Source organism: Colobus angolensis, unplaced genomic scaffold (genome assembly GCF_000951035.1).
Source record: "Colobus angolensis palliatus isolate OR3802 unplaced genomic scaffold, Cang.pa_1.0 Scaffold90, whole genome shotgun sequence".
Lineage (NCBI taxonomy): Eukaryota > Metazoa > Chordata > Mammalia > Primates > Cercopithecidae > Colobus > Colobus angolensis.
Window position 1 is genome coordinate 4,266,578 of NW_012122932.1, and position 15,699 is coordinate 4,282,276.

Sequence of the window (15,699 nt, forward strand, 5' to 3'; positions counted from 1 at the left end):
AGACAACTGCTTTGAAGGAAATGGACTGGATGGTGCTGTAGAGAGTGATGAAAGGAATAGCAGGCTGGCGGGCAGGGAGCCTTCTCTGAAGATGTAATGCTGAGCTAAGAGCTGAAGGATCAAGGGAGCCAGGTATATGAAGTGCATTCTAAACATGGAGCATGCAAAGGCCAGGAGATGGGAATGAGGCCGGCCCTGGTAACAGAAAGAAAATCAGTGTAACTAAAGCACAGAGAGGGAGAGGGAAAGCAGAGGGCAAGGAAGTTAGAGAGGCACGCAGGGGCCAGATCCAGCAGGGTCTTGGCGGCCATGGGAAAGAGTTTAGATTTCATTTTTATGTATTCACTTATTTGAGACAGAGTCTTGCTCTGCCATCCAGGCTGGAGTGCAGGGGCGCCATCATGGCTCACTGCAGCCTCAACCTCCTGGGCTCAAGCCATCCTCCCACTTCAGCCTCCAGAGAAGCTGAAACTACAGGGGCATGCCACCATGCCCGACTAATTTTTGTATTTTTTGTAATGCTAGGATTTTGCTGTGTTGCCCAGGGTAGTCCTGAATACCTGGGCTCCAGTGATCCTCCCACCTTGGTCTCCCAAAGTGCTGGGGTTACAGATGTGAACCTGCACCTGGCTGAGTTTGGATTTTAAAGTGCAATGCAACACTACTTCTCATTCTCAGATTCCTCCTTTCCCCTTTGCAAACATTCACAGTGCCAAGCTCTGCTGCATCTCATGATGAGATCTACTGTTTATTAAGTAATAATGACTAGGCTCAGAGCCAGACATCTTACATATATTATCTCATTAACTCTCACATCAACCCTGCCAAATAGAACTGCCACCTTTCCCATTTTATAGACAACTCCCTTGCTGGTATGTGGCACAGTTGCTCCACTTATTTATTCATTGACTTATTCATTGATTCACTGATTGACAGTGAATTGACAGTGACAGATTGATTCATTCATATTCATTGAGCACTGACTATGCCAGGCATTGTATGTGCAAAGACCTGTAAGATGAGGTTGTTCTCACTGGGTTCTCATGGTATAGTGGAATGTCATGTAAAACATGAGCCCACGACCCAAAGCGTGTGAAGCAGACCACCCTGGAAGCCCAGATAAGGATAAAATTGTCCTATGAGTGGCTTCAAGGGCCACTCAGCACATTGTCAGTAGTTGAAAACCCTCTGAGCCTCAGTTTCCCCTTTGGTGAAGTCAGAGTATTGAATAAGATCCTCTTTGAGGGTTTTTTTTGTTTGTTTTCCTGTTCTAGCATGCTGGGTCCCAGGTCTCATGGGAAATGAAGGAAAGCAGGGGCAGACAACAAATGTGAGAGGGTCTACAAATGACGGTCATCTCAGGTACAGCCTTCAGAAATGGAATTTATCAGCCACAGGAAGTGCTGGCCAAGGGCTGACATTTAGTCATTCACTCACTCAATAAACTATTGTAAGTACGCATTCTGTCCAAGACACTGGACTAGGTGCCAGGGGCCAGTGGTGAATAAGATAGACAGGGACAGACAGGCCTCATGGGTTTTCCTGCCAGGAGAAAGGGGAAAGGATTGATATACAAGTAAATATTGAATGGCAAGTGGACCTTCCCAATGAAATTTGAATTTCGGATAAACTACAAATAATTTTTTAGTGTAACTGTGTCCAAAATATTGCACAGGACCTTCTTTAACTAACATATTATTCTTTGTTTATCTAAAATTCAAACTTTACTGGGCATCTTATATTTTTTCTGGCAGTCCTCTGGCAAGTCTTCCTGAGGCAATTCCCAAGGTAAGTAGGAATTTGGAGGGGGTGGGGAAGTTCATCACAGCCCAAAAGAACTACCTTTGTGATTTCGCATTTCAACAATGCAGCAATTGCAACCATTTCCCAGGTTTTTGGAGGGTGCTGACGGCTGAGAGTATCACTTTTTGGTGGTTCAGAAAGAATCTAGACCACTGTCTACACCACCTTCCTTTTCCTTCTTCACCCAGCCCCAATCAGTTTGGTGACCAAGGTTGCATTCTGCCACTGGGGCCCAAGGTTGCATTCTGCCCAGGGCCGTGAATTGAGTAAGATTTCCTGAAGTAAACACATGCAAATACCATGTATGCAGGGATGACTGGCCTGGACAGACTTCACCCACAGGCCCAAGTCACTGGCCAGGGAGACTGACTCAGGTCCCAGAAGTTTCCAGGGAAGGTGAGGTGTGGTTTCCTGAGTAAACTCTGAGGGATGAACAGAAAGCAACAGGCCGTCCATTAGCACAGAGGCTCCACAAACTGTTAAGTCAGGATCTTCTAGAATCAGAAAAACATCCTGAATCCTCAATCCCTTAACACCAGGGTATAGAGAAACTCTCAGCATCTATGTTCTCTGTTTTCCCACAAACAGAATCTAAACTGAAGGCTCCAGAAGGGCAAGACTGGATTCTTCTCCAAATCCCACCCAAACCTGGTACAGCATATCCATCACATAGAATAGATCATTAACAACAACAGCAGCAGCAGCAAAATAGTCCTAATAGTAACAAGGAACAGGAGTTGCCGATAGGAGCCATTACGGGGTGCCAAGAACACTGCTAATGAGAAATAATCCATTCGTTTAATTTTTACAACAATGCTGTGGGGTAGCTAATATTTCCCCCATTTTATAAAATAGGAAACAAACCCAGTCAAGCTAAACGATTTGCCAAGGCCATATTCTTAGAAAGTGACAGAGTCCTGGTTCACATGCAGATCTGACCTCAAAGCATAAGATCTTAACTCTCTGCTACATGATCCAATGACCTTGCTGAAATACCCAGTGCAATGCCCTCATTTTATAGAGGAGGAGGGAGTACAGAATAGCAGAGCAATTAAGAGGAATTAAGGCTCTACAACGACTCCCTGGCTGAACCAAGAGTGTGAGCTCAAGGTCAGAGTGCCTGGGTTCAAATCATTCCCAGTCTGCCACTTTTTTTTTCTTTCCTTTTTTCTTTTTTTAAGCTAGTGGTGTGAAGCAGTAGGAGTGGAGGGGGAACACAGAAATCTGTAACTGGCTGTGATCAGTTAGTTATAAACACCTGTGTACTTGGACTAGCCAGAGTCTGCCACTTTCTATCTGTATAATCCTGAGCAAGTTACCAAAACTTTCTGGGTTTCTGTTTCATCATCTGTGAAACAGGGATAATGACAGTGATGACACAGATCGTTATGAGGGGAAATGAGTGAGGCAATCCCTGTTGGCTACAGTTACAGTCAGAAGAGTTGAAGGGAGAATAGACTCCAGTCCAGTTGGATGAGTCCTCCAGAAAATCTCCTGAGTGGAGAACCATTGCCTGGCCCCTGGATGCCCAAGAGGAGACGATGGGAGCCATGCGCCCATTTGGGAGCCCACCGGATGTGCTTTCCACAGAGGCACAAGTCTGGCCTCACCAAGGAGCCCAAAACCAAAAGACACCTGTCTGAAATCTTTTTTTTTTTTTTTGTGAGACGGAGTTTCACTCTTTTTGCCCAGGCTCGAGTGCAATGGCTCACTGCAACCTCCACCTCCCAGGTTCAAGTGATTCTCCTGCCTCAGCCTCCCAAGTAGCTGGGATTACAGGCATGCATCACCAGGCCCAGCTAATTTTTGTATTTTTAGTAGACATGGGATTTCACCATGTTGGCCAGGCTGGTCTCAAACTCCTGACCTCAAGTGATCTGCCTGCCTCGTCCTCCCAAAGCACTGGGATTATAGGTGTGAGCCACGGTGCCGGGCCGACCTGTTTGAATTCTTGCATTCATGCCATGTGGAGCGTCCGCAAGCCTCTGCCATGCTCTCCTGAGTTTAGTTTTTTTTTTTTTTTTTTTTATACGGGGGCTCCACTTTTTGCCCAGGCTCGAGTGCAATGGCGTGATCTTGGCTCATTCTCTTGTCTCAGCCTCCCGAGTAGCTGGGACTACAGGCGCCCGCCACCTCGCCCGGTTAGTTTTTTGTATTTTTTTAGTAGAGACGGGGTTTCACCGTGTTAGCCAGGATGGTCTCGATCTCCTGATCTCGTGATTCGCCTGTCTCGGCCTCCCAAAGTGCTGGGATTACAGGCTTGAGCCACCGCGCCCGGCCAGTTTAGTTTCTTTGTGTACTAAATAAGGCAGTTGGATAAGACAGTCCCCGAAGCCCCCTTCCTCTCCTATTTTTAACCTTAAGACACTTAATCTGAAGTAACACCAGAGGTAAAATGAGCACAAAATCACACCATGTCCAAGGGCTGGATTTTGGAAATGCTGGAACACAGTTCCTGGTTTGGCCAGTGCAGGGCTGAATGAGACCCGCATGGGCCCGGCCACAATGGGACAAACATTCTTTCGGGTGAGACAGTGTTAAAGAAATTATTGCATAATGACTTGATTGTGAGTCTCTTACACCAAGTGCTTACTGAGCACATGCTTTGTGCCAGACACTGTGCTGGGTCCTGGAGTAAATACTTGGTGGACAAGGCAGAGCTGGTCCCTGACCTCTAGGGCTTATTATGAGAAATGGCTTAGGGAGGGGGCTATAACAGGGGGATTAGAAAGGGCCTCCCTGAGGAAATGACTTTTTCTGAAGGATGAGTAGGAGTTGGCCTGGGCAGAGGGCTATGTGGATAACTGCATTACTGCCTTTAAAAGCCAGCGTCCAGAGAGGCGGAGTAATTTACCCAAGGTGATCAAAGAAGTCTTTGCCAGAACTGCCAGTAGAATCTCAGGGAACAGTGGATCCTGGAAGAAAGAGCCAAGTGTTTAACCAAATAATCCGTGTTTACATTTCCAGTAATGGGACAGACAGCCATTATGCCTCCAAATGTAAAGCACAAAGAAAAACACATCACCTCTGTGGTGCTCCTGCCAGAAATGCGTGACCTGCATCTAATCACAAAGAAGTATCAGACAAGCCCAAGTGAAAGAACATTTCTGCAGATTTGGTTTGTACCTGTATCCTTCAAAAATGTCAGCGCCATGGAAACAAAGACAGACTGAGGAACTGTCTGAGATTCAAGGAGACTCAAAAGACAGTGCTACATGGGTGTCTGAGACAACTGACAGAAATTGAATATGAACTATTTATTAGATCATGGTGTTGCATCTTTTTTCTTTACTTTTTAGCAATTGTTTTCTTTCTTCCTTTTCATCCAGCCAGTTGGATGGTAGCTTTCCTTTCTTTGTCTTTCCTTGCCTTGCCTTTTGCCTTGCCTTGTCTTGCCTTGCCTTTCTTTCCCTTTCCTTTCCTTTTCTTGACAGGGTCACACTCTGTCACCCAGGCTGGAGTGCAGTGGCACAATCATGGCTCACTGCAGCCTCAACCTCCTGGGATCAAGTGATGATCCCATCTCAGTCTCCAGAGCAGATGGGACCACAGGTGTGCACCACCACACCCAGCTGTTTTTTTTTATTTTTTGTAAAGACAGGGACCTCCCTATGTTGCCCAGGCTGGTCTCAAACTTCTGGGCTCAAGTGCTCTTCCCACCTCAGCCTCCCAAAGTGCTGGGATTATAGGTGTGAGCCACCACACCCAGCCTTTTTTCATGTTTTCTTCTTCTTTAAGACAGGTTCTTGCTATATTGCCCAGGCTGGAGTGCAGTGTCTATTCACAGGTGCAATCCCACTACTAACCAGCATGGGAGTTTGATCTGCTCCCTTTCTGACCTGGGCTGGTTCACCCCACCTTAGGCAGCCTGGTGGTCCCTCACTCCTGGGAAGTCACCATGTTGAGGCTGACCACAGGTCTGCACCACCACACCCAGCTAATTTTTTCATTTTTTGTAGAGACAGGAGTCTCTCTATGTTGTACAAGCTGCTCTCAAACTCCTGGGCTCAAGTGATTCTCCTGCCTCAGCCCTCCGACTAGATGGGACTACAGGCACATGCTACTACTCCCAGCAGATAATGGTGTTGTATCCACATTACATTTCTATGACTCCATCATTGTACTGTGGATAGGTAAGAAATGTCCTTGTTCTGAAAGTACTGTGGAAGTACTGTGAAAGTACTGTGGAGGTACTGTGGAAGTACTGTGGAAGTGCTGTGAAGGTACTGTAGAAGTACTATGGAAGTACTGTGTGGAAGTACTGTGGAGGTACTGTGTGGAAGTACTGTGTGGAAGTACTGTGGAGGTACTGTGTGGAAGTACTGTGGAGGTACTGTGGAAGTACTGTGTGGAAGTACTGTGGAAGTACTGAGTGGAAGTACTGTGGAGGTACTGTGTGGAAGTACTTTGGAGGTACTGTGTGGACGTACTGTGGAGATACTGTGGAAGTACTGTGTGGAAGTATTGTGGAAGTTCTGTGGAAGTTCTGAGTGGAAGTACTGTGGAGGTACTGTGGAAGTACTGTGTGGAAGTACTGTGGAGGTACTGTGGAGGTACTGTGGAAGTACTGTGGAAGTACTATATGAAAGTACTGTGGATGTACTGTGTATTTCCAGAACAGAGACATTTCTTACGTATCCACAGTGCAATGATGGGAGCATCGCCAGTACTTACAGACAAAAGGGCATGATGCCTGCAACTTTCCCCCAAATGGGTCAGAGAAAATGGAGAGAGAAAGCAAATGTGGCAAGATGTTAATGAATGATAAATTTGGATGAAAGACATACAGTTCTTTGTAGTATTTCAAATTTTTCTGTTAAGATTGAAAATTTTTTTCAAAATGAAGAATTATGAGTAAATATGTAAATAAATAAAGAGAAGCACCATGTTGTTACCAGCCTTGTCTTGGTGGCCAATAGCCCCCCACCCCACTTGTACCCCAGAACTCCATGAAATAATGCCCCATGCCCTCTCTCTCATGGGGAAGAGAGTACCTCTTCTGTGTTGGGGACGTTAGCAATCTTCTTAGAGTGTGCGACATGGCCCACGATGCCCATGTCCAAAGGGAAGACGATCTCCTGGTCGGGCATCACCAGGCAGTCTTCAAGGACAGCATCCTTGTGGACATTGAAAAGCCGGGTGGCCAGCTCCGCGATGCCGTTGCGGGTCCTGTACATGAACAGGCTCATGCGGTCTGCCTGGAGGAGGAAGCACAGCTTCTTCAGGACGTTGAAGATGCATTTTTCTGTCTGTAAATTCTCCTGAAAGTCCCGCAGGAGATCAAAGATGATTTCACTCTCCTCCACGCTGCTCAGGGAGTGGTAGTTGCTGAAGTCCACGGCGGCCTCCTTGGCCCCAAGGAGGTCGGAGATGACCTTGGCTCGGTAGTGGAGGTTGTAGTACTGTTTGGCAAAGCCAATATTTGAGTCCAGGAATTTCTCTACCTCCTCTGCTGTCACCTCGCCCATGGCTGGGAATCCCACGGGCTACTCCGTAGAAGGACTGGGACAGAGGCCTTCCAAGGGCAGTTTGGCGGTCTACAACAAGTCCAGTCTGGACTTCTCTGGGTCTTGTCTGCAAAACATACTGTGATGGCCCACACAGAAGCGGGAGCAAGCTTGAGAGATTAAGTCATTAATATTTCTCAAGAACAAGGATTATGAGGATCAGTGTGTTCCAGATGCTGCGGGGCCAGATGGGAGAAGGTGAGAGTTTTCTATCACCTTGGTCTAGTAAGAGCAAAGAAGAGATGTCTGCATAGAGCAGGAGGTGGGCTTGAGCACCGCCAAAGCAGAGGTTGCAAAAAGGCAGCACAGGGACAATCTACTTACTATAGGTGTGTCTTCTCTGACCTTTGTTAATTTTCTTAAATATCTGACACAGAAGACTGACATTTACTGCTTAGGAGATTTGTTTGGCTTCTCTGTCCACATTTCCCCATGGCAGGAATGACTGAAGCTGAGAGATGACTGCCTACCAGCCTCTGCATTCCCTGACCCCTTGCCTCATCCTTCCACTCCCCTTCCCAAGGGCTTCTCCCATGTGGGCTTTCAATATGCAGGGCCCCTCTGCCTGCTGTCCTCATGTACATTATGGATCTGGTATGTGTAGTCTCCCATGTCACAATCTTTGCACTAAAGTTTTTATCAGCTTTAGATTTTAATGACTCTAATTTTAGAGACCTAAGGGCCCTTATAAAACAACACACCTTTCAGTTTTTCCTTTATTCCAAAAGTAATACATATTACATTCACTGTTGAACATACACAAAGAAGATAATTAAAATCACCCATAATCCTGTTACTCAGAGGTAACCTTTAGTTAACATTTTGTTTTTAACCTCTAGTTAACTCTACCCATTTCACAGAGCCTTAACTTTAAAAATCTGTTTTCCTTCAACCCACTCCATCTTTCTCTTGGTGCTTTAATGTGTTTTTTTCTGGTTTCAGCCTGTAATTTCTTGGGTTGTCTGTCAGAAATACAGACAATGGGCTGGGTGCAGTGGCTCACGCCTGTAATCCCAGCACTTTGGGAGGCCAAGGCAGGTGGATCACCAGAGGTCAGGAATTTGAGACCAGCCTGGGCAACCGGGTGAAACCCCATCTCTACTAAAAATACAAAAATTAGCAGGGCATGGTGGTACTGCCTGTAATCCCAACTAAGCAGGAGCCTGAGGCAAGAGAATAGCTTGAACCCAGGAGCCAAAATCGTGCTGTTGTACTCCAGCCTGGGTGACAGGAGCTAGACTCTGTCTCAAAAAGAAAAAAGAAAAAAAGAAAAGGAAGGAAAGAAATACACGCAAAGGTCCATGTTCTATCAACTCCAGCGAATCTTGAAATACCAGAATCCTCATTAATGCCCCTCCTGCCCACTAGGAAGGAGACAGAGCACTTTTCTCTCTGGATGAAACTTACTTTAGCTTCCATGACTATATCTGCTAGAGCCTGGCACCTCTATGTTGTAAACCATGTGGAATGCATAATTATAGACAGCTGCTAGCACTTTGAACTTCATAAATGATCTTTACTGGAAAGCAGATTGTCTCCTTTATTGGAGAGTGTAAAAAATTCTCGGGGCACTGCACTCATCCAGCACTCTGCACAAGTGCCCACACCCCAATCTGGCAGCCTGTGTAGCAGCCAAACTTTCCAGACACTCCCATAATAAAGAACTGGAACTCTCTAACCCAATGCACTTTCTGAGCTCTCTGCATGCCTTCTCCTTCTTAACTTCCAGATTTCAGGTCATGCAGGTCATCTCTGGTTATCTTATCCCAAGTAGCCCCCAAATACCCTCTCCCCGGTTTCTGCCTGTCATATCAGCCTACTTATTTTTTCTATTACATTTATTACTATCAGCAATTATCATGTTTGTTTTTGTTTCCTTGTGCTATTGTCTGTCCTTCCATTATACTGTGAGCTTCATGAGAGCAGGGACCTGTCAGGGTTGATTCCCTAGGCCTTGCAAGGATGCCTGACACATCCTTGGTATTCCGTATTGTGATATTGTGATATGTGCATTTGGTCTTTGACACCATTTCCAGATAATACAATTTCTAAAATCCTTAGAATCTCCAAAGTGATGTATTTTTGTATACTAATGATTGACCAGTGCCTGGCAATCCCTAGGTAGCTTCAGGCTGAGGGGCTGGTCACCTGAAAGACTAAGCCCCAATTAGAGGGTGGGACTTTCAGCCCACCCTCCTCTGGGAAGGGGAAAGGGGCCTGAAGCTTTAGTTGATCATCAGTGGCCAATGGTTTAATCAATCTTGCCTGTGTAATGAAGCCTCCACCAAAATCCAAAAGGACAGGGCTTGGATGAGCTTCTGGAGAGCTGAACACGTGGAGGTTCCTAGAGGGTGGCAAGCCCAGGGACCGTGCAAGCCCAGAGTCCCTTCCTTGACACCTCGCCCTATGCCTGTCTTCATCTGTATCCTTTGTGATATCCTTTATAATAAGCCAGTAAAGGTAAGTAAATTTCCTTGAGTTCTGTGAGCCACTCTGGTAATTAATTGAACCCATAGAGGGTGTCATGGGAACCCCAACTTGAAACTGGCTGGTCAGAAGTTCTGCAGGCCCAAAGGCGAGGCACAGGGGAACAGTCTTGTGGGACTGAGCTCTCAACCTATGGAATCTGAGGCTATCTCCAGGTAGAAAATGTCAGGATTTAATTGAATTAGAAGATCCACGTGAGTTGGGTTATACCTATAGTATTCAAGAGGCTGAGGCGGGAGAATTACTTGAGCCCAGAAGTTGGAGGTCAGCTAGTGGTCTCCTATCAAATAATAACCAGCCCAATCCTGCTTAGCTACCAAGATTAGGAGACATCAGACACATTCAGGGTGACAGGGCTATGAACTCTACATCATGAAAATCTTTCAAAGGTATTTCCTTTTTTTTTTTTTTAAGACAGGGTCTCACTCTGTCAGTCAGGCTAGAATGCAGTGGTGTGATCTCAGTTCACTGCAACATCCACCTCTGGGATGTCAGCGATCCTCCTACCTCAGCCTCCTGAGTAGCTGGGACTGAAGGTGTGCATTACCATGCTCAGCTAATTTTTGTATTTTTCCTGGAGATAGGGGTCTCACTATGTTGCCCAAGCTGGTCTTGAACTCCTGGACTGGTCCACCTGCCTCCGACTCCCAGAGTGCTGGGATTACAGGCATGAGCCACTATGCCCAGCCTGTCCCATTCATTTTCATGATTGCAAAGCATTTCACTGCATGGAGGTACCAGAACCCCATAGTACTACCCTCCGCAGCCAGGTTTCTCAGCCTTGACACTATCAACATTTTGGGTCCAGTGATTCTTTGTTGTGGGAGGCTGTCCTGTATGTTGCAGGATGTTTACTCTCATTTCTATCACTAGATACCAGTAATATCTGTAAAAACCAAAAATATCTCCAGAAATTTCCAAATCACCCCAGTTGAGAACCATTATCCCATAGTTAGATATTTAGGTTGTTTCTAATTTCCTAATATTAGAAACAATGTTGTAATGAACATCCTTATATTTCTTAGTAGAAAATACCTAGAAGTGAAATTCCAGGTCCAAAGAGTGTGCAGCTGTCTAAGGAATTTGATAAATAATAATAAAAAAAATTGTCTCCAAGGCTTTACCAGCGTGAATGACAGTGCCTGTCCCGAACCATTAACCCAACCCTCAACAACATCCTGTTGCCTAGTAGATTAAACACTTTTTCTTAATCCTGGCATTAATAGCTCTCTAGAATTTGTCTCCAACACTTCTTACTTTGTTTTCCACAATTTCTCTACACATATTCCAAATTTTACCCTAATGTTTTCCTTCTTTTTTGGTTTTGCCTCTTCATTCTTGCTGTGCCCTCCACCTGTCCCTTACAGCCCTGTCCAAATGTCATTACTTCTGTCAATTCTTCTTTGATGTACCAACCAGACTCTTTTTCTACTTACAACTCCCAAACTATTGGTTTCCTTCCATTCTAAGGGGATTTTCTACATTTCAGGTAGTGTTATTTCTGCACACCTGTACTTTCATCAAGGACAAACTCCTTGAATTATAGGGGTAAAACCTGACCCATTTTAAAATGTCTCCTAGAGCTGGGCATGATGGCTCATGCCTGTAATTCCAACTACTCAGGAGGCTAAGGCTGGAGGATCACTTGAAACCAGGAGTTTTAGGCTGCAGTGAGCTATGATCATGCCACTGCCTTCCAGCTTGAGCGACAGAGAGACCCTGTCTCTAAAAAGAGATTTCCCAAAGAGCTCAGCACAGGTCCTTTTCCATAGCATGCCCACCAGAACCACCAAGTTCTGGTTAGAAATATAAGCAACAGTTTGCCAAAAAAATCTACTTTTATCTCATTTTTCAACATGCCAGAATGAGGAAGGCAAGGCTGTTGAAAAACTTCAGTCTAATTCTTGGGTGGGTACAAATAAGTTGGTATTTGGAGTGAGTCACCTAACACCTAACACTAACCTATGAAATGGACCTGATTTCAGACGTCAGGGAAGAAACTGGACTTCTGAAGCTTCTTTTATTGGCAATAGGGGATACAAGTAGAGACCTCAAACCTATTAGCAATCAGTCCAAGCTTTCTTCCCCCACTCTCCCCTGGTAACCTCTAATCCAGTTTCTCTCTCTATGGGTTTGCCTATTCTGGACATTCATATGAATGGATTTATATAATATGTAGCCTTTTGTGTGATTTCTTTCACTTAGCGTACTGTTTTCAAGGTTCATACATGTTGCAGCATGTATCAGTATTTTATTCCTTTGTGTCACCATGCTCTGCTGAAATGTATCATTCCTTTTTGAATGAAAAGTATAATTCCTTTTTATGGCTGAATAATGTTGCATTGCATAGATATACCCTATTTTGTTTAGCCATTCATCACTTGATGGACATTTGGGTTGTTTCCACTTTTTGAAACATTATTGTACAAGTCTTTGTGTGGACGTATGTTTTCATTTCTCTTGGGTATATATCCAGGAGGAGAATTGCCCGGTCCACAGGTGATTTTAAAATTGCAAGTTGGGCCAGGCACGGTGGCTCATACCTGTAATCCCAGCATTTTGGGAGGGTGGGGCAGGTGGATCACTTGAGGTCAGGAGTTGGAAACCAGCCTGGCCAACATGGCGAAACCCAGTCTCTATTAAAATTGCAAAAAATAGCCAGGCAAGATTGCGTGTGCCTATAATCCCAGCTACTCAAGAGGCTGAGATGGGAGAATTGCTTGAACCCTCGAGGCAGAGGCTGCAGTGAGCCGAGATTGAGCCACTGCACTCCAGCCTGGGCAACAGAGCGAGATGCCATCTCAAAACAAACAAACAAACAAACAAAAGGAAAAAAAAAAAGACTGCAAGTTTGGAGGTAAAGAGGAGGGAATAAAGAAAAGAAACAGGAGCAAGTAAGGAATCAAATGGATCAAGGAGAGATGTTTTGCAAGTTCTCTTTTTGGAAAGAATAGCACTCTGAAATTCAGGACCTACTAGAATGTGAACAGGCTGGTCAGCACATGAGCGGCCACCACAAATTCTAGTGTGGGGTGTAAAGATCTCCACAGGCCATTCATCACTACTGCAAATAGCTATGGTGAAGGAACTGGGGGTATTCAATTGGCAGGAAGCTCTGAAAGGTTGTTGGAGGTGAGGGAGAGTGCCAGTTTGTTCAGGAAGGATTCAGAGAGCAGGACTAGCCAGCAGATGAGACATACAGGTTGTTATAAGAAGACAGTACCCAGAGTGCTTATGACGTAGAGCTTGAGAGTTAGACCTGGGGCTGAGTCTGGGCCTGTTATTTACTATCTGTGTAAATTAGTTAATTTCTCCTGGACCTCACTCTGCTTGTCTGTAAAATTAGAATTATTTGACATGGTTGTTTGGAGATTAAATGAGATAATATAGTAAATATAATGCAAAGCTATGCACCTGATGAATATTAAGTTAAACCATATAAAACTGCCAATGATTATTTTTATTCTACACAAATGACAATTTCATACTGCTCAATTTAATCATAGGTATTCAATCATTACTAGTTATTGTCACTACCTAGGACTAACTGGATTACCTCATAGGTAGTGAGCTCCCTGTCATTGAAGGTATGAGAGCAGAGAACATGGCAAAGAGGAATCAAATATCGATATTTATGTAAGAAGATGAATCTGGGGCTAGCAAGTTAAGGAGGTTGTTGCAATATTCCTGGAGCAATGAGGACCCGGCCCAAGATAGGAGGCAAAAGAATGGAGAGAAATGAGTGGGTTAGAAGCAAGAAGTAGAATGTGGAAGCCACACTGGCTGACTAGGAGAGGGGGCTTGAGAAAGAATGGGGCAGGCTTGTGTGATTTGTGTGTCCTAGAGCCTCTGTAGGACATCCCGGAGGCACTAAGTGTCCCCATTCCAGACATTTCGCTGGACTGAAATGTCAATTTAGCCTGCATTTCCTCATGGACGCCTTTCTGCTTCTGGCTTTCCAAACCCTACCTTCTCTGGGAAGCCACAGAAGGGAAGACTGTCTCCCTTGTGAACCGGCCCTGAAAACTGCCTGAACAGCCTTGTCGGTCTCCACCCTCATTCTATACTTAATCTTAGCACACTCCCACATCTCATTTGTGCTTAACCTTGATCCAGAGTTGATGTCAATTCTGCATTTTCTGGTCGCCTGTTGATTAAGTGATTTTATTTGGCTACATGGGACCCATTGGGTCTGTGTCCCTGAAGCTTGGCTGATCTTTGAAGTTCTGTTTAAAGATCCTTAAGGATCTAATCTGGGTCCGCAGATGAGCCATGAAAAAGTTCATCCTTATGTGCATTTTAACCTTATGCCCTTTTTTAAAAGCCAGATTATGAAAGGAATCTATACTCAAAAAGAGTTGGGAACTTTGGGCAGTCCCGGAAAGGTCAGGTAAAATTAGGTCCTAAAAACCTGCTGTTTGGCAATAGTCACAGAAAGGCAACAGCTAGGCTGGGCATGATATGGCATGTCTGTAATCCCAGCTACTTAGGAGGCTGAGATGGGAGGATTTCTGGGGTCCAGGAGTTGAGGTTGACGCCAGCCTTAGCAACACAGCAAGACCTTGTCTCAAAAAAAAAAAAAAGAAAGAAAGGCAACAGGCAGGAAGGTATGATTAGGCATTGGAATCAGAGAGAGCTGAGTTTAAATCCTTTTCCCACAATTTATAATTTTGATGTTAGACACATTATTTACTCTCTGGTCCTCATTTTCGCATTTGCAAATTGTGGGAAACAATGATACTTACTTTATAGAGCTGTTGTGGGAAGAAGCAGCAGTATGTGTATTGAACCTGGTTGATGGCCGGCTCTCAATCAATTATGCTATTAATAATGATAATGTAAGCTAAGTATGAGGCAGTGATATTTGGTAAAAAGAAGAAGTAATACAGATATATTTATTTGCCTATTATTTTTAAGCCACATCTTTTTATTTTTTGAGACGGAGTCTCGCTCTGTCGCCAGGCTGGAGTCTCGTGGCGTGATCTCGGCTCCCTGTAACCTCTGCCTCCTGGGTTCAAGCAATTCTCCTGCCTCAGCCTCCTGAGTAGGTAGGACTACAGGTGCGCACCACCACGCCCAACTAATTTGTGTATTTTTATTAGAGACGAGGTTTCACCATGTTGGCCAGGATGGTCTTGATCTCCTGACCTCGTGATCTGCCCGCCTCGGCCTTCCAAACTGCTGGGATTACAGGCATGAGCCACCACGCCTGGCAAGCCAAAAATTTTTTTTAAATAAAGTAATATATCTTTGTGTTGCAGATAATTGAGAAAATACAAACAAAACAGGAATATAACGGTTACTACCAAGAGAAACATTTTAATATATATCCTTTTTTTCCAATCATGTAATCTAAAAAACTCAACTGTGGTTTTGCAACACGTATTTTGTTTGTTTAAAAATATGTAAATAGGCCAGGTGCAGTGGCTCACCTATGTAATCCCAGCACTTTGGGAGGTTGAGGTGGGTGGATCACAAGGTCAGGAGTTTGAGACCAGGCCGGTCAATATGGTGAAACCCCATCTCTACTAAAAATACAAAAATTAGCCAGGCACGGAGGTAGGTACCTGTAATCCCAGCAACTCAGGAGACTGAGGCAGAAGAATCGCTTGAACCCAGGAGGCTGAGTTGCAGTGAGTAGAGATTGTGCCACTGTACTTCAGCCTGGGTGACAAGAGCAAAACTTTGTCTCAAAAAAAGAAAAGAAAATAATAATAATAATAAAAATAAAATATATGTAAACATCTGTGCTATTAAATATTCTTTTATCAAGTGTTTTTTTATGGCCTCACAGACTTCCATAGGGAGGCTGTACTGTAATTTATTTAACATATTTTCAACTGTTGGTTATTTTGACTGTTCATTTTTTAAATGAACATTTGTGTAGTTAAATCTTTGCAAT

The 15,699-nt window shown here is 44.5% G+C and overlaps 1 protein-coding gene across 2 annotated transcripts in view; it reads right to left on the reverse strand.

The window, feature by feature from the left end:
• The window catches only part of PDE6A (phosphodiesterase 6A, cGMP-specific, rod, alpha), a 92,416-nt gene extending 85,027 nt beyond the window's left edge, over window positions 1-7,389 (reverse strand). For both annotated transcript variants that reach the window (XM_011931539.1, XM_011931538.1), the window contains exon 1: window positions 6,798-7,389. In XM_011931539.1, the coding sequence (XP_011786929.1) occupies window positions 6,798-7,271 (474 nt within the window). In that variant the 5' untranslated portion in view covers window positions 7,272-7,389. The remainder of the gene's footprint in view (window positions 1-6,797) is intronic.
• Window positions 7,390-15,699: the final 8,310 nt, after the last annotated feature.